The 27,774-nt window shown below is 37.3% G+C and overlaps 1 protein-coding gene across 1 annotated transcript in view; it reads left to right on the top strand.

Annotated features, from left to right (window-relative positions):
- The window catches only part of LOC127846296 (low-density lipoprotein receptor-related protein 4-like), a 121,423-nt gene extending 93,998 nt beyond the window's left edge, over positions 1-27,425 (top strand). The window contains exons 26-37 of the mRNA XM_052377466.1: positions 491-719; positions 1,800-1,934; positions 2,992-3,169; positions 4,090-4,308; positions 5,166-5,260; positions 6,241-6,389; positions 6,914-7,058; positions 8,119-8,232; positions 9,291-9,360; positions 15,770-15,922; positions 17,146-17,284; positions 21,570-27,425. Coding sequence (XP_052233426.1) covers positions 491-719; positions 1,800-1,934; positions 2,992-3,169; positions 4,090-4,308; positions 5,166-5,260; positions 6,241-6,389; positions 6,914-7,058; positions 8,119-8,232; positions 9,291-9,360; positions 15,770-15,922; positions 17,146-17,284; positions 21,570-21,791 — 1,848 coding nt within the window. The 3' untranslated portion in view covers positions 21,792-27,425. The remainder of the gene's footprint in view (positions 1-490; positions 720-1,799; positions 1,935-2,991; positions 3,170-4,089; positions 4,309-5,165; positions 5,261-6,240; positions 6,390-6,913; positions 7,059-8,118; positions 8,233-9,290; positions 9,361-15,769; positions 15,923-17,145; positions 17,285-21,569) is intronic.
- The last annotated feature ends 349 nt before the right edge of the window (positions 27,426-27,774 follow it).

Raw genomic sequence — 27,774 nt, forward strand, 5'->3', positions numbered from 1 at the left:
GATTGGATAATAAACCCATGTGACTTGTTTTTAATTTTCTAATTAACCTTTATTACCATGCAAATTGAGATGTAAATATTTATGACAAATCTACTTTTTCATTAGAGGATTGTCACATGAGGTCTATTTTTCATTCCTCAATGGGGAAAGTATGTCCCAGTTGGAGAACATCAATAGTCTGGCACTGGAACACATTTCAAATTTAAGCTGTATGAAGGTTCTTATCAACTATATTGGCATCTTTCATGGCTTTACAAATACGAAAAGTACAGCAAATGTTGCTGTTGTGTTGTTATTATAAGACGTGCATAGCATTTTTCTGTATTGCTTCAGTGTGTGAACTGTCTAGAAAATTCTTCCTTATTTATGCATGTGATGAAATGCTAAAAAAATCAATTATTTTTAAGAATTCAAAAATAGTTTGTCTTTTGTTACTAAGTGGTCACACATAAAATCCATACAAATTGCCTCCCATTGTTGTTTAATTTAGTTAATCGAATCCTCTGACCTGAACGGTGAAGCTCGAAAGTCAATAGCCATAAAGGTTGCCCACCCCTACAACATTGCCCTGTTCGGAGACCAGATTTACTGGACGGACTGGCAGAAAACATCAGTGTTCAGCGTAAAACAAGATGGATCAGAGCCGGACAATCACCGGCTAGTGCTGCCCAAACTCACCGGAATCATGGACATACATGCAGTTAGCATGGATGAGAAAGGTACATAACTATGCATAGGGAAATACAATCATTTTATGCCCATTTAAATAGTGGCCATATTTTAAGAATACTATATTGGGCACGCAGGCGCTAGCAGGAAATATTTGTTCCAGAGCATTAATGTCCAGCATTCTTGGATTTTCAAATAACTTGACAGATTAACATGATGAGATGGCGTATTGTGCTCAAAAATCAGATCCAAGGTAAAGGTAACAATTTAAGGTCAAAGGTTAAGTGTCCAAAACATAATACCAGCTGTGGATTTTAAGAAAACTTTGCATGAGGGATCAGCATCATACGATAGAGGATTGTATTACTTCCTTAGTCTAGCATCAATCATTTGATTGATCCATTTGAAATTTTATTTGAACTTTTTTCTTTTAGCACAACTGAAGTTCAATATTTTCTGAAAAGTTTTGTGAATACCTTTCACTGGAACTATTAACACTTTTAGTCTCAACTCTAAATATTAACCAATTAAAATTGTTACTTTTGAGCATTTATTTTTATAAGTTTTATTATGCCCCCCTTCGAAAAAGAGGGGGTATATTGTTTTGCACATGTCGGTCTGTTGGTCCGTCCGTCCGTCCACCAGATGGTTTCCGGATGATAACTCAAGAATGCTTAAGCCTAGGATCATGAAACTTCATAGGTACAATGATCATGACTGTCAGATGACTCCTATAGATTTTCAGGTCACTAGGTCAAAGGTCAAGGTCACAGTGACTCGAAATAGTAAAATGGTTTCCGCATGATTACTCAAGAATGCTTAGGCCTAGGATCATGAAACTTCATAGGAACATTGATCATGACTGGCAGATGACCCCTATTTATTTTCAGGTCACTAGGTCAAGGTCACAGTGACAAAAAACATATTCACACAATGGCTGCCACTACAACTGACAGCCCATATGGGGGGCATGCATGTTTTACAAACAGCCCTTGTTAATTTTTATATTCGTGGGACCAGACATTTTGTATTGTTTAGTGCAAAATGATGTTACATAATACATATAAGCCATCTTACCTTAGATACCAGATAATTTTTTTACACACACAAATCTGTATTCAATGTTTCAGTGAATGTTCGCATCAACAAGTGTCGCAAGAACAACGGCCACTGCAGTCACCTCTGCCTGCCCAACAGAAGGGGGATCACATGTGCTTGCCCATCGGGACTGCAGCTCAGGAACGACGGCATTAACTGCCAGTCAAGTAAGAACAATGCTTCGGAAATTAGTGTTTGTTTTGGTAATGTTTATATTGTTTGGCTTTCTTTGAACAGGGCATGGTAAAATGTTTTATCTTTATATCTGCATAAGCAACAATATTTTTTAGGCACTAAGGATGAACATGATTGGTATGTTTTTGTTGATATGTATTTAAACTTTTTTCAAGTAAAGAGGTGTAGTGAAGTTTTCAAAAAAGGTGGTTTATTCCGTTTTAAACTAAAGAGTTGTAGTTAAGTCTTCAATAGAAGAAAGGTTATTCTGTTTTTAAGTAAAAGGGTGCAGTTAAGTCTTCAATAGAAGATAGGTTATTCTGTTCTAAACAGAACAATATAAACAATATAAACTAATAATTGTAAAAAAATATGGTATTTTAGAACTTTTCTTTTTTCGTCAATCTGACCCTGTGTTCACAAGACAGTTTTTGCAATCGAAAATGGATTTTGCTTGTCATTGAAAATGGATTTCCATTGTAGTTGATAGGCAAAAATGAAAATCAATGTCAGTTAAAATCAATTTTCGATTGCAAAAATGTTTTGTGAACACGAGGTCTGGTTGACAGCCCCTTTAAAGTCAAGTAGTGTAGTGAAGTCTTCAAAACAAGGTAAGTTAATTCTATTTTAAATTGAAGAGTTTTGGTTCAAACTTCAATAGAAGGAAGTTTTATTAGCTCGGCTGTTTTAAGAGAAAACCCGAGGTATTGTCATAGCCAGCTCGTTGTGTCCGCTGTCCGCCTCGTGCTAAAACCTTAGCATTTTGTCAAGGTTTTGAACATTAGCTCTAAAATCAAAGTGCTTCAACCTACAACTTTGAAACTTCATATGTAGCTGCACCTTGATGAGTTCTACATGCCACACCCAATTTTGGGTCACTAGGTCAAAGGTCAAGGTCACTGTGACTTGAAAAAAAACAAAAACTGTCAAGCTTTCATTTATTCAAAACTGCACCTGCAGCCGAGAATGGCACCCGTTATGTGGTGCTCTTGTTTTCCTCCGCTTCAGCACTAACACAATCTCAACCTTGTTGTTTATGCCACTTTTCAGTGCCAGATGAGTACATTCTGTTCGCAAGTCGGGGCAGTATTCGCAGGATCTCTCTGGACACGCCTGACCGAACAGACGTGTTCCTGCCCCTGTCAAACCTTCAGAATGTCATTGCTATTGACTACGACTTTACTGAGGACAAGATCTACTACACGGATGTCCAGCTAGATGTGATCAGGTGGGCTTGCTGATTCAAGACGGTTATTCCTGTCTAAGGGAATCTATAATTATGTTATTCCTATCGGAAGAGGTTATATTAAAATGACCATGTGTGTCTGCTTGTTGGTTAGTCAGTTGGTTTGCCAGTAAAGTCATGTGAAACAAAGTACTTCTGCATTGTTCAATAGATTAAATTGAAATTTAAAATATGTCATCACTAAACACTTGAACACTTAAAAGATGTCATCACATGGACATGTTGATATGCAAGACACTATTTTTCATCCATTGATCCAAACATTCCTTAATAACTTTGCCCTTAACCCTTTCCCACTCAGAAGCAAAGTGACAATGGCTTCATGCAGCCAGCATGAAACCATGTTCAAGTTTTATGCTATTTGCTGCTCATCAGTATCTAAGGTTTGAAAATGAAGCCTTTAAATCTTGAATCTAATAAGAAAGGCCTTTAATGAAATATAACTGGCTAAAGAACTACAATATAACTGTCTAAGGAACTACAAATGCATGAAAATACGTATCTAGATGTTAAAGGTCTAAGGTGACTAATCGATGTCATGTTTGTAACAAAGTTCTAGAATGGGCTTATTTGTGCCACTCGTGAAAATAGAAAATTTGTGATCACTCATTAATTTAAATTGATATAATTTACAGAAACCAAAAACAACAAATAATTGAAAGTATTATACAGGATAAGATGTATTATATCTTGTAGGGTGATTTATTCTGACTTATTTGATTACATGTATGTAAAACGTTTGATTTAATATTTGGGTGTATTTAAGAAATGAAATAGAACAACAATCATCTCATTCTTGCACATGGATATATTCAATGTTTCTTTTTCTTGCGATGATTTTCATATGTTATCACACCAAGAACAAACAAATTTGGATTTTTTTGTATATTATAAAACTTCAGACGAGCAAATCTGAATGGCAGCGGAGAGGAGGTGATCATACGTGACCAGCTGAAGACGACAGACGGGCTGGCGGTAGACTGGCTGGGCAAGAACCTCTATTGGACAGACACTGGAACGGATATTATTGAGGTTGCAAGGCTTACTGGAGAGTTCAGAAAAAAATTGATCACAGAAGATCTGGACCAGCCGAGAGCAATTGCGCTGTTCCCTGAAAAAGGGTGTGTAGATATTTTGAAGTTGATAATTGTGGAGAAACTTATTAATATCAGTTGCTAAGTATTTGGTTTGCAATAATAATCAAATATATTAAGAAAGTACGCATAGCTGACAAAGGATTTTGTCGGGAAAAGTCATGTTTGTGACAAATCTTGATTTATTATTATTATTTTAGTATTTTACAATGATTAGTTTTCGTTACTTGCCTTCACATAAGTAATTGTAATTTTTATTATTAAGTTATTTAGTTATTCATTATTCTAACCAACCTTCAGCCAAACAAAAGTTTGTTGTGAATGTCGCAACATTAAAATTATACATTTGTCTGTAATTAAAACTGACAGTTTGATTTGTCCTTTAATTAGCTTCTCTCTTTTGTTTGAGTGAATGGCAGGATTGCTACTTCACTTGAATTATCTAATAAATAAACGCTAATTAAGGGGGCAGGGAAATTCATATAAGATTTTCCTCTCCTGAGATATTTCGAAAATCAAACCCCAGGGCAACACAGTAATACATTTGAGTCGCGTTCTGAGAAAACTGGGCATAATGCATGTGCGTAAAGTGTCGTCCCACATTAGTCTGTGCAGTCTGCACAGGCTAATCAGGGACGACACTTTCTGCTTTTATGGTATTGTTTTAAGGAAGCCCATCCTTACCAAAAATCAAATTTAGGCGGAAGGTGTCGTCCCTGATTAGCCTGTGCAAACTGCACAGGCTAATCTGAGACGACACTTTACGCACATGCATTAAGCCCAGTTTTCTCAGAACAAAACACATTTGTATAGCTGAAGTTCATTATAAGCACATGAACACCACAAACACTGTACTAACATTACATTGCTTTGTGTGTTGACAGGTTGATGTATTGGACAGACTGGGGGTATCGTCCTAGAATTGAGAGCGCATATATGGACGGGAGCAATAGGAAGGTCCTGCATAACTCTGGACTTGGTAATACATTTACATAAATCTGTTCCATGCTGGTTCAATACTTAGGTATTTGTCGATGTAAGATACAAAAAATGTCTGCCAGGAGATGGGACAGTTTCTCTTATATATAGTATTTGACTTAAGTTGTCCTTTTTAGTTCAGGAATTTTGAAAGTAAGCAAGCATTTGTGGAGCTTACCAGTATATATCCTAGAAGAGTGTAATAAATCTTGGTAAATAACGAGTGTTAAAATTGTAAGATGTCACTTAAAGTAATAAGTTTATTTTAACAAAATCACATAAAGCTTTTTGTCAGTCGAACAAAAACTAGCCAATGAAAACTCGCAAAAAGATGCATTTTACACATTCAAGATAAAAATATTTGTAATGGTTATATTATAAACAAAACAAGATGAAGAATGTGTTTTTTGTAATTAATATTTGCATGCACTGAAAAATGCTTGTGGACACTTAAAATATCTGAACAGATATTGAAAATTATTTCAGTTCTGTTTAAAACAATGCAACCAAGGGCTGGACAGATTTTCTTAAAACTAAAATGTTATTTTGAAAGTTAAACATTTCTAATGAATTTTCAATGTCACAATTGTTTCATCTTTATGAAAATTGGTCAGAACATTTCTCCAAGTGATGTCTTGGCAAAGTGTGACGCTGGGCTATATAGGAGGGAAAAAGTATTGTTTGTCAAGATGGCGAAAATCTTATTATTTGCCTTTTCTTATTATACAAGCTTGTATAAATCCTCGTTTGTGTAATGATATGATATGAGCTGTCTTTCAGATACCGGTACATGATTTTTTTATTGAGGCATTTTCGTCCTTCAGTTCAGAAAAATGTTTTTCATGAAGTATATGATGTGAAAGACCTTGCTATTTAAGCACAGCAAATAAAGGTATTATTATGAAAGTGTAGAACCCACTCACCCTCTTTGAATTCCATACAATAACTACAGGAAAAATTGTCCAAATGTTTTGTTTTCAGGATTTCCAAACGGCCTATCTATTGACTATGCCACGGAGAGACTTTACTGGGCAGATGGGAAACTGGACAAGATAGAGACTTCCACTCTTGATGGCACATTCCGAGTCACGCTCATCAGAAACGTTCCCCACCCTTTCGGCTTGTCAGTGGTATGTGGGACTCTGTATTTAAAGACCGATCTGTATTCTGCTACGAATAGTTGTAAGTCCCCTCCAGCTGATAAAGATTTATTGCACATCATCTCATTGTTCTATAAGCTATGTGAAACACGGCAAAACTTTTTAAGTTGTTTCTGTATCTTTAAACTATCCAGAAAAAAACAAGAACTATTATTTGGTTCGCCATGGCGTAATGGATAAGGTGTCTGCCTAGCAATCTCGAGGTCACAGGTTCCATCCCCACTCGAGGAGTGTTCTCTAGATCTTCCCCAAAAACACCAAGTACTGGTTATAGGCCCAGGAAACGGACTTTTCTATAAGCCTGAGGCTTTCGATGCAATCAAGCTAAAATAAATAGGTTTAAACGAAACTATTATTTGGTAAAATTGCAGTCAAATGTATGTCGTTACGATTGAAATGTGCTGAAGCATCTTTGATTAATTAATAAGATAATGTGCAACTTTACAACTTTTGGGGCCTGTTATAAGAATACTTTTGTGGTGTTGTTTTAACAGTTTGGACCGTATGTTTACTGGACGGACTGGCAGAAGCAGCAGATAGAGAGGGCCGACAAGAGCAATGGAAAATCAAGGGAGACAATCAAGCAACTCTTTGTTGGACTTATGGACATTGAAGTTGTCTCCCCTCATAGACAGTTTGGTATGGACCCTATTGAAAAAAATTATTCATGTCTGTGATTGTGTTACACCAACCAGACCAGAAAAAGTTTCAGGTTTTACTGGCATTAACTTAATGATTTAGGCAAAGACAATTAAGCACATGTTTATAGCATTCAGATTTATAAGGACATGGTATACATGTATTTTTTTATTGTACTACTAAAAATGCAGTAATTTACAAGATTATTGTCATAGTAACTTTGAACCTGCTGTTTTGTAAATTTAAAAAAACTTAAATTTTTTGTATGAATATTTGGTGTATGAAACATTGTTGTAAGATCTCATGCATTTAAAGACTTGAAATATGTAAGTTGAATGAATCCTCATCAGAATGAAATGCAGTTGTTCTTGTACAGATTACATGTATTTATTTCTATTCTTACATGTGGCATAAAATTGTGCAATTACAATAGGGTCTGTATTGTGTGTTTTTTTTTCATTCTTTATTGATTATGTACCAACATAAAAAGTTATTATGTTATTCCTTTATAGTACATGTTGCATGTGTGCGTGTTGTTCTTGTTTTTAGTAATAATATCAATTCTAACACATTTGTACTTACTTGACTTATTCCCTTGAGCTCCTTGTGGAGCATAGGACCTGGGCAACAGTCCTCCGGCGTACTCTGTTTTGGGCTGCTTTCTTGTACACCTCCCATACATTGGGGCCGTGCTCTGTGAAAAGGGGGTTTAATGCATGTGTGTAAAGTATCGTCCCAAATTAGCCTGTGAAGTCAGCACAGGCTAATCAGGGAACACACTTTCAGACTAAACTGTATTTTTGCTAAGAAGGGACTCTATTTGAATAAAGATATCATAAAAGCTGAAAGTGTAATCCCTGATTAGCCCTATCAGACTGCACAGGCTAATCTGGGGCGACACTGTACGCACATGCATTTAACGCCCTTTTCTTAGAGCACGGCTTATTTCTTTATTTTTTCCTCACATGATCCCCTCAAGGTGATCTTAGGGTGCCCAACACGTCTCTTGTCGTGAGACGAGTCGGACAACCTAACACATTTTACACCATTTCATTTCTAGGCTCCAACAGCTGTTCAAAGAGCAATGGCGGATGTTCCCATCTGTGTCTTGCCAGACCAGACGGCCATTCTTGTCTGTGTCCTGACTCGCCTAGTGACAGTGCATGTGTACCCAGTAAGTGGATCAAGTGTTGCTCTTCATAATGATACCCTGAAGTACTCATATAAGGACCTGATCATTGGTGCCATATGTCTCCTACTCAAACTCCTACAAAGTGAGGAGCATAAGATTTCTGTTATTACTGGAAAGTTTTCGTACACCTAGAAATGTATTTTCTGTCTGTCGAAGATTTAAAATAAAAAAAATATCTAATCATTCAGTTGTCAGAAATTTAGAGACAAAAAAAAACAATTAAATAAATGAAGAATTTAGAGACACACTAATTAATATTGCATTGACTTTAGATTAATTTAAGATATGTTTTACGTTAAGCTGTTGGGTGAACCATAGTCTATTATTGATATTCTCAGTTATTTACCCAATAATATAAATGTCTATTGCCTTAAGGAACGTGTATTACCTTAATCCCTTAATCTGGTTGAAAATTTTTTTTATGAAAGTGTAAGCCAATAGGCGAAACAAGGCAGAATTATGGTAAATTTGCATTGTAAAATCATTTGTCCAAAATTTTAGAGCCATTAAATATGGACTCAAAGCAGTATGTGCAATTAAGGGTCACGAAATATACTTATTTTTGCACATACAAAAAGTTTGGGGGGGGGGGGGGTTGCAAATTAAGATTGTCCAAAAGGTAAGAGTAATTAGGGTTTAACATGTCAAGATTTCATAGTTTTTTTAATCACAACTGGTAAACACTTAGCAGGGTCAATCTTGCCTTAGTTACATTAACATGGCCATGATGGGTATCTGGTAAGTGTCAGCTATTTCGTTGGTGTATTCAAGTTTGTTTTGATAATAAATTATAGGTTTAACAGACTGCATATGCATAAAGTGTTCCTTGTGAGTAAAGATGGTAATAAATGGGCAGAAACATAATTAAATATTAAACCTGGAAGAATTATCTTTCAAAATATAAAGTGTTATTATTTGTCAGTGAAGGTACCATTACAACTAGAGTAGACAAACTTTTTTTTAAAGAAAGTCATAAGATAGACAAAAGTGAAAATATTTATATTAATTTAGTTAAACTGTCATTGTACTTTTGTTTTCAGAGCCGTTCATTGACAGATGGAACACTACAGTCAACAATGAGCCTGAAGATATTGGCATTCGTGGTGCTAGGTACACACCGCCTTCAAGTTTTACTATACAATATCAACACAAAGCAAACACATTCTTACTATTGAATTCAATTATTGTAATAATAAAACAAATATTATCGCCTTCTACTTTTTGGCTGGATGCATTTCTGATTCTCCAACATAAAGAAAGCAGTTTTCAATTTAAAATGCAGTATTCATGAAATTGTAAATTACTACAAAAATATCATTATTTGTGTGACTTTCATTTTAATGTCATAAATACATACCTGCTATCCCTAGCTATACCTTTCTAGGTGGGTTAGCTTCTCCAGAAATTTAAGTGCCGGAATTCGGCGACCTCTCCTACTGAAAACAGATTCAGATTAAACATAGTACAACGTAACCTAACCGGAAATCAAGAACAGTTACTCATCTTACTTTTCTGGAGACACACCGTGCAGATCACCATTTTCTATCGGCTTTAAATTTGGAATTTTAGTTCAATTCTGCTTGGTGGCATTGGGTTTGTAATTGATGAATTGTATAATTTATCGTTTCTGCTTCATTCAGAATTCTTGTATTATTTTGTTGATAATTCATTGTTTTTCACTTTTTGCCGTTTTTTTTTCATGTGCTCATGATTTGAGCACTAGGATTTCGTGATTTTTTGTCAACAAGTTATTGACAATTTTGTACATTGTAAATACTTTGTTTAACTGATTATTTCAGTTATTTTGTTCTTTTGACACTGTTTTCTTACGCGGATTCTCTTCTTGTTCTACTTTCAGAATAAGAATGAGTTTACAAACTAGCGATTCATGTGGGCACATTAAGGCTTCGTGGGATTCCCACAAGACTTGTTTGTCATGTACTAATTGTTCCTTTGAACATAAATGCTCTGTTTGTAGTGCGTGAGACGATGCGACGTGGCAGAAAGCAATCCGTCGCAGAATGTTTTCTTAGCAGAAAACGTGCAGATGAACCTTCATCAGATGAGAAATTCCCGGTGACTTTACAGCAGACTTTACAGCAGACGTCAGATGATCAATTGCAGCATCAGTCACCACGTATAACTTTAATTGTTTTCAGCTTTGCTGGGTATTTTGTACCTGCTCATGTACATGAGCACGTACTTATTGTCATCTTCATCAATAGGTACTTGAGAAGATTTGTACTGTTTAAATTTTCTTCCCATGTGTTGCATAGTGTGTTTTTCTAATACATTGACAGAATGTTTATCATTTGCCATTGTGTGCAATAATGATTTTACTTTCCATATGACCATCTAAATTATGGTCATTTGAATTTTCATCTGTTTTGAATTAAACTTGGTTTAATTTACGATCTTCGGAAGTCATATTATAGGTTATTGGTGCTATTGACTTTCTCTTTTATAATAATAATAAGAGAATGTTAATTATTTTCATTATGGGCAAATAATGATTTTATGTACCGTATGATTATCTGGTCTGTGACCGGTCAGGTCACCGGTCCGACCCACCGGTCAAGGGTCAACGGAGACCGGTCTGGTCACCGGTCAACGGAGACCGGTCCGGTCACCGGTCTGACCCATGGTCAATGGAGACCGGTCCGATCCACCGGTCAACGGAGACCGATCCGGTCACCGGTCATCTGTTACTGAAGACCGGTCCGACCCACCGGCCACCAGTCATCTGTTACTGATGACCGGTCCGACTCACTGGTCATCTGTTACTGATGGCCGGTCCGGTCACCGGTCAGTCACCAGACACCGGTCAACATGCACCGATCATTAACCGGTCAACAGTTGCTAGTCACCGGTCAACGATCAGAAACAGTTGTTCTTCTTCATCGGATTATTCCACTTCTTCGTCGTCGAATGCACATTCGTCGTTGACTAGTTCCGAGGTAGACGTCGGACACGCTCTTATTCATCGAGCAGTCCTCATTCCCGTCATTGTTATGATCAATATCGATCCTCTCGATCATCACGGAAACAATACTCCGATTTTTATGACCAGTCTCATTACTCTCCTATTTCTGATTGTAATGTCTCCTTACCCTATGCACCAGTTCCCAGTGTGATGTCAACACATGTTGCATTGACTGATCCGATTTCACAGCCCTTCAATTCTGGTGTTCATCTCACAACAACGGCTGTTTTGTCTGCACCGAGGGTATCTACTACTATTCCTAGTCAGAAAACCCCAGCTGCTACTCCGTCTTTGGGTGACACATGGGGTCAAGATTCTTTTGGACAATATGTACCTGTCACTTCTGATAATTCCCCGTCTATTTCAGGTTTTAATTATCAGTGTGTCGACTTTGCTGATAGTCATTCTTCAGTTACCAGAGAATCATCATTTGGTGCAGGATACTAGTAATCCTCCTATCATTCCTACGGTCGAGAATTGGCAACATCAGTCATCGGGTATAGGGCAAGATGGAGATCGTACTATGCTAACTTCTTTAGAAAGTCGATCAACATCAGACCATATGGTGACAACCGTCAGCCGGTCTATGCCCGATGGCATTGGTCAAGGACTATGACCAATGCTGGACCATTTGGCAGCCCCCATACGGTCATTGCCTGGTGACAACACTGGTCATAGCATGGCGGGTACGTCACCGGGTAACGGACCGTTCACTGGGGACCGGTCCGTTCACCAGTCACCAGGGACCGGTCCGGTCACCGGTAATCTATCAACAGTGACCGGTCCGGTCACCAGTCAATACTGCCGGTGATCGGTCCGGTCACCGGTCAATACTACTGGTCACCGGTCAGTACTACCAGGCACCGGTCATCTATCAAGAATATACATCGATCATCATCATGGGATTATTCCTCCTCTTCTTCTTCTAAAGCATCTGGGTCGTCAACTAGTACCGACAATAGACGTAGATGTCGTACAGGATCTCCTTTATGGAGTAGCCCTCATTCACGGCATCGATATGATCGATACTGATCATCTCGAGACTCTAGGAGACGTTACTCTACGAGACGTCGTTCCCATCGCAGCCTATCTGCAGGGATAAAGCTCGTCATCATGCTTCATGTAGACAGTCTCGCTCTGACTACTCGTATCCTACACATTACTATTCTGTCTCGGATTGTAATGTTGCGGTACCCTATGTACCAGATCCAGTTTCCAGTTTAACATTAACAAATGTTGCTATGACTGGTACTACTTCGCATACTTTGCCTTCTAGTGTTTGTCCCACCACTACAGATACTTACTCTGCACCACGGGTATCGGCTACGCTACCTATTCGGGTACCTCGTGCTCCGGCACCTTCGAATCCGGACACGTTATGGCTTCAAGATTCGTCTGGGCAATTGTACCGGTCAATCCTGATAATTTACCGTCTTTTTACGGTTTTAATTATCAGGGGGTTGATTAGGTGGATGGTCATTCATCATTACCAGATACTCGCAATCTGGTGCATGATACTATCCTAGTATTTCCAATTCTGTTTCCGCTGATTCTTTGCACACTGCTAGTGTTGTAGACAATGAGGCCGTTTCAGAGACAGATTCCAATGATGACACGGATCAAATATTGTCATCAATTAATCGGATCTATGAAATGATATTTCAAAATCTTGGTGAATAATATTGCCCAAGACCTGCAGAGATGTCTACTAAAATCGACGATCTCTATCACGAAAAAATAGTCCGTACATTTGATCCCAACAGGCTTTCTAAGGATGCTTCTTGTATTGATACACCCCTTCCTTTTGGTTCTACTGTTTTATCAGCATTTCAATCGTTGGAATCAGCTAATAAGACCATTCCAAACGAGGAGAACTGTGGAAAGTGCCTAAGGTTTTATCTAATCCTAAGCATAATGAACGGACTTGAAGCTACAAACCTCTCAGCTTGTTGGAAATGGTCTCCGGACAATCTGTTATCGCAGATTTCAATTTTTCCGGAGTTAATACCAAGACTCTTGTGTGATGGTGTCAACAGACAACACATCAGTTGTGAATTACATTCAGGCACAGGGGGAAAACATTCTCACTCCCTGTATCTGGAAACCAAGGAATTACTTGTTCTTTGCAAGACGCTCCACATTTTTATTATAGCCTAATATATTCCAAGTCGTTTCAACGCCCTGGTGGATGGTTGTCTCGCAAACACCAATTACTTCCATCAGGAGTGGACACTTCAGTCAGGAAGGACCAATCAGATTTTTCTCATGTTTGGTTATTCTATGGTCGACCTATTTGCAGCCAGACACAATCACAGACTCCCTCTGTATGTGAGTCTTGTTAACGATCCAGCAGCGTGTTCAGTAGACGCCTTTTTGTTCGATTGGGACCAACTGGACGCTTACGCTTATCTCCAATTCTTATTCCTCAAATATTGGCGAAAATCAGGGTGAGTTTGTGTAGCATAATCCTGATTGCCCCTTGGTGGCCCAGGAGATCATGGTTTAACGATCTCCTCAGTCTCCTGTACGATTATCCCAGGACACTTCCTCACAGATCAGATCTTCTGTCTCAAGAGGCAGACTTAATGCGGATCCAGCAATGTTCCACTTACACGTCTGGCCGTTATCAGGCAACCTCTGCAGAAAAAACGTTTTCCTGTCAGGGCTTCAACCCTGGTTGCTTCTGCAAGGAGAAGTCCACTAGAGCAGTCTATGATGCTCGATGGAAACTCTTCTCTAATTGGTATATTCGAGGGAAAATTGATCATCTCAATCCCTCTGCTAGACGCATAGCGGATTTTCTCATCTATCTTTTTGATGATAAGATACCCTCTCTTAGCTGCATCAAAGGATATACATCCATGATTTCGCATACATTGACATTTACTTAATCATCACAAGTCTGTGCTGATCCAGCGATTTCGGAACTAATTCGATCTATGGAACTTAAACGTCCTGTTTCTCGTACACTTGCGCCTAAATGGGATTTAGCTTGTGTTCTTGATTCTCTAGATCAAGCTTCTTTACAGTTTCTATCTTGGAAGACAGTTTTCCTTCTTACTATGGCTTCAGCCAAAAGGAGAAGAGAAATTCATGCTATGTCTATCGTGGATGGTCATCTTCGTTTTCATTCCTCAGATGGATCTGTAACCTTGTTATGTCAGCCAGGATTCCTTGCTAAAAATCAACTCCCCTCTATGGCTTCTAACCCTTTAAAGTTCAAAGTCTTTCTAATACTTGTGGACATGAAGATGATGATAAACTTCTTTGCCAAGTCAGGGCATTAAATACTATTTTAAAAAAGTAGTCTATTCGAGGTTCTGGTAAGAGACTTTTGTATTCCGTTAAAAGGGGGGGAATGTGTCTGCGGCTTCGATTTCTCGTTGGGTAGCCTCGACTATTAACAAGGTGTATTCATCTCATCTAGGGATTTATCCCTTTTTAATGATCAGACCGCATGAATTAAAAGCTCTTTCGGCTTCGTGGGTGTATATTAATAATGTTCCACTTTCTGAAGTGTTTCAAGCTGCTTTTTGGAGGAATCCGACCACCTTTTCCTCATTCTATCTTCGTTCTCTTGAGTGTCAACAGGACAATTTATATATATTGGGTCCTCTTGTGGTTGCTCAAACGGTAGTTTCTTCCTTGGCATAAATGTACTGGTCCTGTTCAGAAACTAAGTACAATACTGTACTAAAGAAGATTGCATGAGGACACATTTCTACTATCTCTGGCTGAAAAACCTGATTATGGGTTTTTGCTGTGATGGGAAAATATAACGTGAACCTCCCGCCACAGCTACAAAATCAGCTAGGGATAGCAGGTATGTATTTATGATATTAAAACTAATTTTCTAAAAATAAAATTCATTTTAATTATTTAATACTTACCTGCTATCGGTAAGTCCCACCTCCCAACCCCGCTCATCGTTTTATATTTTCATAACTGCATAAAAAGTAAGATGAGTTACGGTTCTTGATTTCCGGTTAGGTTACGTTGTACTATGTTTAGCCTGAATCTGTTTTTAGTAGGAGAGGTGGCCGAATTCCGGCACTTGAAGGTTTCTGGAGAAGCTAACCCACCTAGAAAGGTATAGCTAGGGATAGCAGGTAAGTATTTAATAATTAAAATGAATTTTATTTTAAGAAAATTTGTTTTTATTGATTATGTGGGTAAAATGATCCGCACATTTATAATCCTAACAAACAATTGTTCCCAATGTTTAAGACCAAATTAGTGTAAGCACAAAGTAAGTTGATTTGCAGCATAATACAGACACACTGATCCTATGTTAGTTAATCTTGTCAAATTAAGTCACATTTAACCACCTGTAGTTACCCCTGACATATGTTGAGCACATGTTACCATGCAACACATTGGTGACAGACTGACGCAAAATTTAAAATTTGTTTATTTTTAATTCAGAAAGCCACAAATTAACTTATCTGCTTCATTGTCTTTGTTTAAAAAAAAACACAGTTTGATGCTGAAGAATATTAATAAAAGGTTACAACTAATTTCACTTTTCTCATCCAGTTGTACAGAGTCGGAAATCAGGTCGGGCCTTTGTACCAGTACTGCTAGGAATCAGAAATCAAAATCAAGTCAACGGGGTATCTACATCACCTTGTCTATAGTGACACTCATTGTGGCCCTCGGGGTCATTCTCATCATCGTTCTGTGGAAACGGTACGCGTCTGAGGGTTTTCTTGTGTTCCTTTCTGTTGCATGCTGTGAAAAGAACTTTAACGCTTTACCATTTAGATACGTATTTTGACGCATTTGTAGTCCCTAAAAAAGTTACATTTAATTAAACCCATTTCTTACTCAATTCAAGTTTTAAAGGCTTCATTTCCAAGCTAAGTTACTGATGAGCAGCAAACAGCATGAAACCTGAATAGACTGTGAATACTCGCAGGCTGTTCTGGTTTTATGCTGGTTGCAAAAGCCATTTTCTCTTTGCTTCTTATGGGGGAAAGTTTTAACAAATATTAAGGTCTAAAAGTTTGAAATGTAAATCAATTGTATGAGTATCTGTGTGCATAACACCAAATTAATCTTTTTGAATATTGTAAAAACTTTTACTAAAATGGATCAATGAGAATCATAAATAAATAAGTGAAAGGTTATTCTTTTTGGGGGAAAATTACTGGTGCAAATTTGCTTGGGAAAAAACCTGTTATTAGGACATACTGAAAATATTAAAAACAAAAGATTTTTTGGCGTGCATATTTTTAGCTTGGCTGTTTTTGGAGAAAACCCAAGGTATTGTCATAGCCAGCTTGTCGTGTCCGCCGTCCGCGTCATGCTAAAACCTTAACATTTTGTCAAGGTTTTGATCATTGGCTCTAAAATCAAAGTGCTTCAACCTACAACTTTGAAACTTCATATGTAGATGCACCTTGATGAGTTCTACATGCCACGCCCATTTTTGGGTCACTAGGTCAAAGGTCAAGGTCACTGTGACCTCTGAAAAAAAAAATCTGACAAGCTTTGGCAGCCGAGCGTGGCATCCGTTATGCGGTGCTCTTGTTTATCATTGAGGAATATTTTCTGGCATAAAATTAAAGAAATTGGCTGTCTGCAAATCTGAAAATAGTGTGCATTAGAGTAGTAACATTTGATGTTTCTTTCATTATAATTAAGTGGTAGTTTTCTTTTGCTCTTTTAAAGATACCATATAATTCTAGTTTTAAGAGACTGTTGGTCTAGGTAATCAGCAAACATGCATTTTGTGTACGGTTTCTGAACAAATCTAGAGTCAACACTCTGGTTATATTTCTTCACATTTAGAAACAACAAAATTTAACAATGTAAATATTACTTTTCCCAGACAACAAATGTACATTTGTAACACAGCATAACATATAACAGTTCTATTTACATTTTATATTTATATATACTTTTTCCAGGCAGCGGAAGAGAAAGCAGTTTACTGAGGACTTGTCGTTTGCATTCATCAATCCCAACTACCAGAGAACCAGCACAGAGACCATCAATTCTGACAGACACGTCAGAGATTGGAGAATATTCAGATTTAATACAAAATCTGTAAGTGTTTTGTATGTCCCCCACCACTATAGTGGGGGACATATTGTTTTTGCCCTGTCTGATGGTCTGTTGGTTTGCTCCAACTTTAACATTTGCCATAACTTTTGCAGTATTGAAGATGGCAACTTCATATTTGGCATGCATGTGTATCTCATGGAGCTGCACATTTGGAGTGGTAAAAGGTCAAGGTCATCCTTCAAGGTCAAAGGTCAAATATATGGGTAAAAATAGCTCATTTAATGTCACTTTTGCAATATTGAAGCTAGCAACTTGATATTTGACATGCATGTGTATCTCATGGAGCTGCACATTTTGAATGGTGATAGGTCAAGGTCATCCTTCAAGGTCAAAGGTCATATATATGGGGACATATACACACAAGCACATCGCTTGTTTCAATATTAATTTACAGCATATTATTTTATGTTAAATTTGACATTCTTTCAAAATCGGGTTAACATCTGTTGGCAATGTCACTTTTAAATTTAGCAAAAAATATTATTTACTTACTTTTCAATTTGTCATTTGTTGCAGATTGTCATTTAAAACCCTAGATCAATAGATGCTCTAAAACAGTTTATGGATAGATATCCTAAAAGACATACCCTTGTAAAAGATCATTTTTGGGCTTGTTGGGATGTTTGGATTACCTATAAACTGGTTTATACCTCTGTCGGGTAGCTTTACCCACTAATTCTATTTGTACTATCAATCACAACTAAGTCAATTCATGATGTTGATTTTCTTTAATATAATTTCTATGAATTCTAATATAAAGTTATAACAATTGATAATTTCAAAGTCATACTAATTCTAAAGATTCTACAAAATGATCAAAACAATATAAAATAGAGCCTATCTAACTTCCTAACTCAAGTGCACTATCATGTCTTGGGGTGGATATTGTATAGGCAGAGTTCCCTACATCTCTATTTAGAAGATACAATCTGTACTGGATTTCTGGCCTTTTAGATTTTCATGTCCAATTATCTCGTAAATGTGATTTTTGGTACTCATTTGACAATGACACCGCTTTATTTCATGTATCCGTGCATTCATTACATAAGGAGTACATACATAGATGGGTTTTATCGCTTTGTTTATCATGCCCTCCCCATTTGGATGGCAAACAAAACAATTAACCACCTGTCATCAGTGGATTGTCTTTTGTCTGGGTTCACTTTCTATGCGCCATGATAGGTCAGATTTTAAGTATGATGGCCTGATGTTATCTTTCATTTGTTAAATATTGCGAATAGCGGGACTTTGTCAATTTCGTGATTCGTTAATATTAAATTATTGTAGTTAATATTTTCCACTGCTTATAATATTTTATATAATATTTAATTTCTTAATTTCTTTTTGTTGGTAATTTACTTTATAATGTTAACCTCGAATGTTTTGCATCGGCTGTTACAAGGTGGTGACCCAGCTTTAGTCAAAGTTATGTTAAGATTAATTTTGCATCGATTGTTGATATGCAATTAGTCATTAGCCTGACATAAAACACTAGCGCATAAAGGAGAATTTCTTTTCAGATTATTTTGCTGGAGTTTTATGAATCCTATATGTTTTATCTAAAATGGAAAGTGATGGACTCCTGTAATTGTAAGTTCATGAAGTCCTTCTGTGCATTAGGCTACATAATGTGAGGACCCGTAATGTGTCCCAGCACTCCTGCTGTTATGTGTCCCAGCACTCCTGCTGTAATGTGTCCCAGCACTCCTGCTGTAATGTGTCCCAGCACTCCTGCTGTAATGTGTCCCAGCACTCCTGCTGTACTGTGTCCCAGCACTCCTGCTGTACTGTGTTGCAGCACTCCTGCTGTAATGTGTCCCAGCACTCCTGCTGTAATGTGTCCCAGCACTCCTGCTGTAATGTGTCCCAGCACTCCTGCTGTAATGTGTCCCAGCACTCCTGCTGTAATGTGTCCCAGCACTCCTGCTGTAATGTGTCCCAGCACTCCTGCTGTAATGTGTCCCAGCACTCCTGCTGTAATGTGTCCCAGCACTCCTGCGGTAATGTGTCCCAGCACTTCTGCTGTAATGTGTCCCAGCACTCCTGCTGTAATGTGTCCCAGCACTCCTGCTGTAATGTGTCCCAGCACTCCTGCTGTAATGTGTCCCAGCACTCCTGCTGTAATGTGTCCCAGCACTCCTGCTGTAATGTGTCCCAGCACTCCTGCTGTAATGTGTCCCAGCACTCCTGCTGTAATGTGTCCCAGCACTCCTGCTGTAATGTGTCCCAGCACTCCTGTAATGTGTCCCAGCACTCCTGCTGTAATGTGTCCCAGCACTCCTGCTGTACTGTGTCCCAGCACTCCTGCTGTAATGTGTCCCAGCACTCCTGCTGTAATGTGTCCCAGCACTCCTGCTGTACTGTGTCCCAGCACTCCTGCTGTAATGTGACCCAGCACTCCTGCTGTAATGTGTCCCAGCACTCCTGCTGTAATGTGTCCCAGCACTCCTCCTGTAATGTGTCCCAGCACTCCTGCTGTAATGTGACCCAGCACTCCTGCTGTAATGTGTCCCAGCACTCCTGCTGTAATGTGTCCCAGCACTCCTGCTGTAATGTGTCCCAGCACTCCTGCTGTAATGTGTCCCAGCACTCCTGCTGTAATGTGTCCTAGCACTCCTGCGGTAATGTGTCCCAGCACTCCTGCTGTAATGTGTCCCAGCACTCCTGCTGTAATGTGTCCCAGCACTCCTGCTGTAATGTGTCCCAGCACTCCTGCTGTAATGTGTCCCAGCACTCCTGCTGTAATGTGTCCCAGCACTTCTGCTGTAATGTGTCCCAGCACTCCTGCTGTAATGTGTCCCAGCACTCCTGCTGTAATGTGTCCCAGCACTCCTGCTGTAATGTGTCCCAGCACTCCTGCTTAATAAAATGGTTGAGCGTTGGAACAAGTGTTGAATGTTAGCTGCAATTTCCAGCCATTTGTTTTGTGTTGGGTGGGGAACAGGAGTAGGCAGAGGAAACCCCCACCTGTCTGGTATGGTGACCACCAACCAGTCTCACATGCTTCTGGGCATTGGGATTTAACCTGGGTTGCTTAGGTGAGAAGTGTATCAATTCATTTTAAGAAAAGCCTGTCTTTTTCTTATTAAACAATCACTGTCATCTTTTCTAGCAGTTCCTATCCTTTGTGCAAGACACCTGAGGGGACGTAAAAGATAACCCCCACTTTAACCTTTTACCACTTAGATACGTATTTTAACGCATTTGTAGTCCCTCAGAAAGTTAAAGTTTATTAAAGACCTTTTTAATCCCCCTGTAGGGTTTTATATAGTAGTTGAACTGTCTGTCAGTCAGTCTGTCCGTCCGTCCGAAAACTTTAACATTGGCCATTACTTTTGCAATATTGAAGATAGCAACTTGATATTTGGCATGCATGTGTATCTCATGGAGCTGCACATTTTGAGTGGTGAAAGGTAAAGGTTAAGGTCATCATTCAAGGTCAAAGGTCAAAAAAACAAATCAAAGGGAAGTAATAAGCTTTTAAGGGAAATAATTTCTATTTACCGGTATCATTCGGCAGGTACAGATCATTTTTACAAGGAAAGTAATATTTTTATTATATCCCTTTAAAAAATATTACTACCCCTGTAATAATTATCTGAACCTGCCAAATGATAAAAAAAAGATAATAAATCAAAGCGGCGGAGTAGGGGGCATAATGTTTCTGACAAACACATCTCTTTGTTTTATTGTCCCATACCGGTGAAACCCGAGGGGACTTATGGTTTGCGCTCTGTGTGTCCGTGAGTATGTCTGTCAGTCTGTCACACTTTTCTGGATCCTGCGATAACTTTAAAAGTTTTTCATATTTTTTCATGAAACTTGAAACATGGATAGATGGCAATATGGAGATTATGCATGTCATTTCATTTTGTTCCTACATCAAAAAATTCTGGTTGTTATGGCAACAAATAAATAAAATAAAAAATCTGACAATGGTGGAGTTTCACCGGTAGGGGACCAAATAGCTTGACAATAGTCTTGTTAGATTCTAATTAAAGGGCTTCACTTCCTACCCTTAGATACTGATAAGGAGCAAACAGCATGAAACATGAACAGACTGTGAGTTGCTTACAGGCTGTTCTGGTTTTATGCTGTTTTCACATAGCCATGTCAGGGCATGTCCTTTGTGATGCTGGAACCTTTACCGGCCATGTTTGAGTATTCCTTGTATGATGCTGGAACCTTTGGCCTCCTGCTTAGAAGACAAATGCTCTCTTTGCTAAGCTATGGCACCATTAGTGTGTACTGTTGCACTTTTTTTCAGGAGAGGGTGTCAGTTGGCAGCTCCAGTTGTGTCAGCGATGAGAAACTCAACGTCTCAGAGACCGAGGCCCTTTACGGGGCAAGCTCTGATATCGAGGGACCCTCTTGCTTCCCAGATGGCCCCTTATCAAAAAACATTTTTAAGCCAAAAAACAGTGATCCTAAACGAACTAATCGGCCAAAAAGAGTACCATATAAGCCAGTGGATCCAAAAGTGACCTGACAAAACTGAAAGCTTGTGTTTTTCTTGGGTCAAACAGCAGTTTTGCAATATGAGTATCTTTGCCTCTTTTTATTAAATATGTTTTGTTGTTTTTTGTTTTATACAGATTGTAAATAGTAATGAATTGGGTTCTGTTAATGAGATTAGATGAATTTGTTTTGTGATGGTATTGTAACTTAAGATTGCATTATTTGTTTTCTACTTTTATTCCTTAAGATGACAGTTTATACATAGTATAAATGTTGAATGTTCTGGACTACTGCATAACTTCAACTACAGTCTCACTCGGGGGAGACAATTTATCAACTTATCAAAGATTACGAAATGAGTTCCCTCTTTCAGTCAGGCTAATCAGATGTGACTCAACTCTTTGATTGATAGCTAATCAGATGTGACTCAACTCTTTGATTGATAGCTAATCAGATGTGACTCAACTCTTTGATTGATAGCTAATCAGATGTGACTCAACTCTTTGATTGATAGCTAATCAGATGTGACTCAACTCTTTGATTGATAGCTAATCAGATGTGACTCAACTCTTTGATTGATAGCTAATCAGATGTGACTCAACTCTTTGATTGATAGCCAATCAGATGTGACTCAACTCTTTGATTGATAGCCAATCAGATGTGACTAAACTCTTTGATTGATAGCCAATCAGATGCGACTAAACTCTTTGATTGATAGCTAATCAGATGTGACTCAACTCTTTGATTGATAGCCAATCAGATGTGACTCAAGTCTTTGATTGATAGCTAATCAGATGTGACTAAACTCTTTGATTGATAGCTAATCAGATGTGACTAAACTCTTTGATTGATAGCTAATCAGATGTGACTAAACTCTTTGATTGATAGCTAATCAGATGTGACTCAACTCTTTGATTGATAGCTAATCAGATGTGACTCAACTCTTTGATTGATAGCTAATCAGATGTGATTGATAGGGGTTACATTTTAATAATTACACCATATAAGTTACTGTCACATAGGCTGGAGTTATGCAGTTATAGATGCTCAAAGTACAGGTGGTTATTTCGTACTGAAAAGTTTACAAATTAGCAGGAAATTTAGATTTGTTTGAGTTACTGTAATATGAATTTAACTCAAAAACATACTATGTTTTCAAGTATTGCCGCTTGAGTTAAATTCATATTTCTTGAATAATTTTACAGGATATGTCATCAGCATTAAGTCTGCCTTTGATTAGTCTCCCACATGTTGTTGTAAACTTGTTGTTCTTTATTCATTTTGTTGATGAAAATTGGGCCTGTAGTAATACTTCTGGACATTCTGAGACTTAGTAGCAAAAACTTGAATTAGGCCAAAAGGGAAAAGGGGCTTTAATGCATGTGCACAAAGTCGTCACATATTAGCTTGTGCAGTCCGCACAGACTTTTCAGGGATGGCACTTTCAGCTTTTATGATATTTTTTTTAAAGAAATTCTCTTCTATGCAAAAATCAAGTTTAAGCGAAAAGTGTTGTCCCTGATTAGACTGTGCGGACTGCACAGGCCAATCTGGGATGACACTTTACGCACATGCATTAAACCCCTTTTTCATGGAGCACAGCCTAATGATTTTATACCAGAGCAGTTGGCATGGAACCAGTTGTTTTCGCAAGATATTAGTTTGCATGGAATTATCTAGCTGAAACTTACATATAGCAAGCTTGCATAAAAACCTTGATAGAGATTTATTTGGGGCCAGTCTGTTCATGGTCACATTTACTTTTGATGCAGGTATTGAACTGAAATTTTGTATTAAGGTAGCTTACATGATAGCTTGGCATTGCATTTTAGGGCAAATCAAGTCAAGGTCAATTTTTCACAGCTCCTGAAAAATAGAAAAATTATTATTTTGGTTTTCGGGGTAATAACTTGAGTTTGAGTCGACCAATTTTGATTACTGTGCAAAACATAGAGGATATTTGTTCATGTCAGTGTAAGATCGTTTATTATTTCAAGAGTGATCATAGAAAATATATGTGCCACTCGTGAAAATATTAATTTTCTATGATCACGAGTGAAAATGATCTTACACTTACATGAACAAATTTTCTGTTCTTTTATGCCCCTTTTTCACGAAAATAATTTATAGCTGTTTCCCTTTCGCTGAAAAGATACCCTTTTCTCCCGTGGCGTGCCTGAATACATTTTAAAACACAAAATGACGTCATTAGTGTGACAAAGGGATGTCATTATACCAGCAAAATTCTCCAGTTAAACTATTTTAAAATGTAAATAAACGGTGAAAAAGCATAAAATAAAACGAAAATGTGTTGGATTCGGTGGAATGTCGATTTTAAGTCACTCGTGATCATAGAAAAAATATATATAATTATTTATGATAATCTAAAAACAGAAAAAGGAGTTCCGAACATGTGTTATTTTCACCTGTGAAAATAATAATTTGTTTATTTTCACTGCTGTTATTTCACTGCAGAAATGTCATATTTTATCATTAGGTATAAAAGAAATATCTATCTTGTATGAGTCTTTGCTTACATTGTTGACATGATAATTTCACAGACTTAATCATGTTTCTTAACCTTTTACTTGCAATTTAAGTAATTTGCATATGTAATGACTGTGATACAATAAACATGTTTTCATAACATTTGTAAGTAGTGACTCAGGAATATTTAGTGTTTTTTGTGTGGCCAGTTTCATTTTTTAATGTGCCAAACACTCTAACATATCTGGGAAATGTTTTGGCTTTTTGAACATGTTTACAAGTAAAATAGGGCATAAAAAAAATCAAAATTCTTCTCATCCACACCTTTCAACAACATGGTTACTTTCTTTATAGCAATTGCAATTCATGTTTGTTGTAAATCTTATTTTGCTGAATTTGAATTGCCTTAATCTTTTATACAAGTTTGTGTCAATTTTATGTTTATGTTATCATAGTTCACAATGTTTATTGTTTATACAGCTGATTTGAGTGTTGTTCTGTCTAAATCTTAGTTTATCCCTTTTAATGAACTCTGTTTCAGATAAGTTTTTCTTCTATATTTGGATTAACCAATGAAGAACACAAATAATAACATGTGTTTTTCTATAACATGTTTTGTTTTTATTGTGATTTTTTCTATGAAATATTACTTTTTAATATATATGTGCCATGCTCTGTAACAAGGGGGTTTAATGAATATGCGTAAAGTGCCGTCCCAGATTAGCCCAAACTGGATTTTTGCTAAGAAGAGACTTTCTGTAAAAGAAAAATAACATACAAGCGGAAAGTGTTGTCCCTTATTAGCCTGTGCGGAATGCATAGGCTAATCTGGGACAACACTTCTCACATGCATTAAACCCCATTTTCACAGAGCATGGTCCATATGTTTTATTTCCTGATAAGGTTGAATTTTTAGGAATAATTTTACCAATAATGTTTTTAAACCAAAAGTCATTAATTTTATTTTTGTTTTAATTGCTACACAATTTAACTTCTCTGTTTAGATCTTTTTATGGCAAATGGGATGTAGAAATTGATAAGTAATCCTTACTAATAATAAGGCAGCTCTTTTAATTAGTTATTTTTAGCTCGGCTGTTTTCAGAGAAAACCAGAGTTATTGTCATAGCCAGCTCATCGTCCGACGTCCGCGTCGTGCTAAAACCTTTACATTGGCTCTAAAATCAAAGTGCTTCCACCTACAACTTTGAAACTTCATATGTAGATGCACCTTGATGAGTTCTACACGCCACACCCATTTTATAAAAAAAAAGTTTTCATTTATTCATAACTGCACCCTGCAGCCGAGCGTTGGCACCTGTTATGCGGTTCTCTTGTTGAAGTATATGTTTTATTACTTTATGTTATGCTTTGTAGTTTTGAACTTTTTGGTTTCTTTGTTGTAGTTATATTGCTGCACTTGTCTTGTGTACTGTTTGTGTTCTTAACCTTGCACTTTTTGTATTCTGACTTGTCTACTTTAACGAACTCACGTTAAATCATTTTTTTCAATTGTAGTTTCTTTAGAGGTATTTTTGTCTCTACATGGTTATTATCAAAATTAAATATTTAAAATATTTTACATTCTGTATGTAGATAAAAAAAAATCATGTGATTGTAAATAATCGATTATGATATTGATATTTTTATATCTGTTTACACATATTACAAATAATGGTGCTTCCCTATTATAATAATGTATTTTGTGTAGAATAGGGTATACTAGTTGACAAGCCTCAATCAAAAGGCTTTTTTCTCAAATGTATATATTTCTGTAAATATGAAATTATAGGTAGTTTTTCTTTAAATGCTTTGTTTCGTAGAATCAAGTAAACGTTGTGTGTCTAACGTCACAGTCTGTATCAACTGATTGCAAAACCTGATTATGTAGTTGTTTTATCATCCCTTTTGTAAGCGTTGTTGAATCTGCAAAGTTATATTTAATGTTCTCATCCTCAATTTGTATCAAGGCTATTTCCCTCACATTCATCGGCAACATGATAATCATTATTAACACCTACACCCCTATCAAAAAACAATTACAACAGATTAACGAAGTAAATTTGTTACCCTTAAGTGGTGATTTGATACATAAGTTAATAGACAAAGATAGTATAACCATAATAACTGTACATTTTGATCAAAATACCGTTGTTTAAGCTTTAATGGCTGCTTTATTAGAAATTGTATGTTCATATATTATAATTATATTCTTATGTTTCACATCAAAATAAAAATGTATTATTATTTAAGTCAAGATAGTTTTAATCTTATATATTGCATGCAGACTGCATTACACATAAATAATAATGATAGATTTTTATGTCCCCCAGTCTATACTGGGGGACATATTGTTTTTGCCCTGTCTGTTTGTTGGTTTGTTTGCGTCAAACTTAAACATTGGTCATAACTTTTGCAATATTGAAGATAGCAACTTGATATTTGGCATGCATGTGTATCTCATGGAGCCGCACATTTTGAGTGGTGAAAGGTCAAGGTCATCCTTCAAGGTCAAAGGTCAAATATATGGGGGGGGGGCATAGTGTTTCACAAACACATCTTGTTTAACTTTGTTTTCGCTATATTACTAATTGATTTGTGATGTTTGTTTCTAATGCCGTTAGTCAAACACCAATTGTTCCAAATGAACCATATATAATATATATATATACACAGTCCAACCCCTATTTCCGGTCACCCCTCATCGCCGGTCGCCCCGTGTATGCGGCCTGTCTCTGCCGCGACCGTCGATAAACACAATATAATGCACCCCTCTTTATCGGTAACCCTGTTTCTCCAGCCAGCGGCCAGCAATTTTGCATCCCAAATCAACTCCAGACTCCCTATGACCCAACCCCCTCTTAAGAGGCCACCTGCTTAAGCAGCCAATTCGACCGTTTCATTTGACTGGCTGCTTAAGAGAGGTTGAACTGTATATACATATATCTCTTAAAAGTAACGGCTGTTAGCCAACACATGAACCTGAAAGCACAGTCTTATTGTTGTGGATTTTGTCTGGTATAGATGATTCGACATAAATATTTTTGCACTGCGAACAATGATGTAGTTTTTCAATGTGCATATACTATTTTATTGCTGTTTTTCCTCAGGTTTACTTTGTCAAACTCTGATATTTTGTCATGAATATGTGATACATGTAATACATAATATGTTATGCCATACTTGTTGTCTCCTGCTTAATCTGATACGTCTTCTTCGTGGCAGATGGTATGTTAAAAGAAAGTAATGTTTTAATTTACCCTCTTATGTGAAGTTGAGGGGTATTCTAGAATCCCAATAAACGTTCGGTTGCCTTTCCCTCTCTGTTTGGCTGTTCTTACTGGTACATATTTCAGGGAAAGTTTTCCAACACTTATTGTATTTTCTTTTAATATGGATTGCAGAATATGACCTTTATTATGCTACAATCTTACGCAATCAATTCAATGTTGGCCAATTTAGCTGCCACGATCTGGTCGCTTTAAATACAGAAATAACTCACGACAAGGTACTTAATAGTACCCGGACA

Source organism: Dreissena polymorpha, chromosome 1, assembly GCF_020536995.1.
Source record: "Dreissena polymorpha isolate Duluth1 chromosome 1, UMN_Dpol_1.0, whole genome shotgun sequence".
Lineage (NCBI taxonomy): Eukaryota > Metazoa > Mollusca > Bivalvia > Myida > Dreissenidae > Dreissena > Dreissena polymorpha.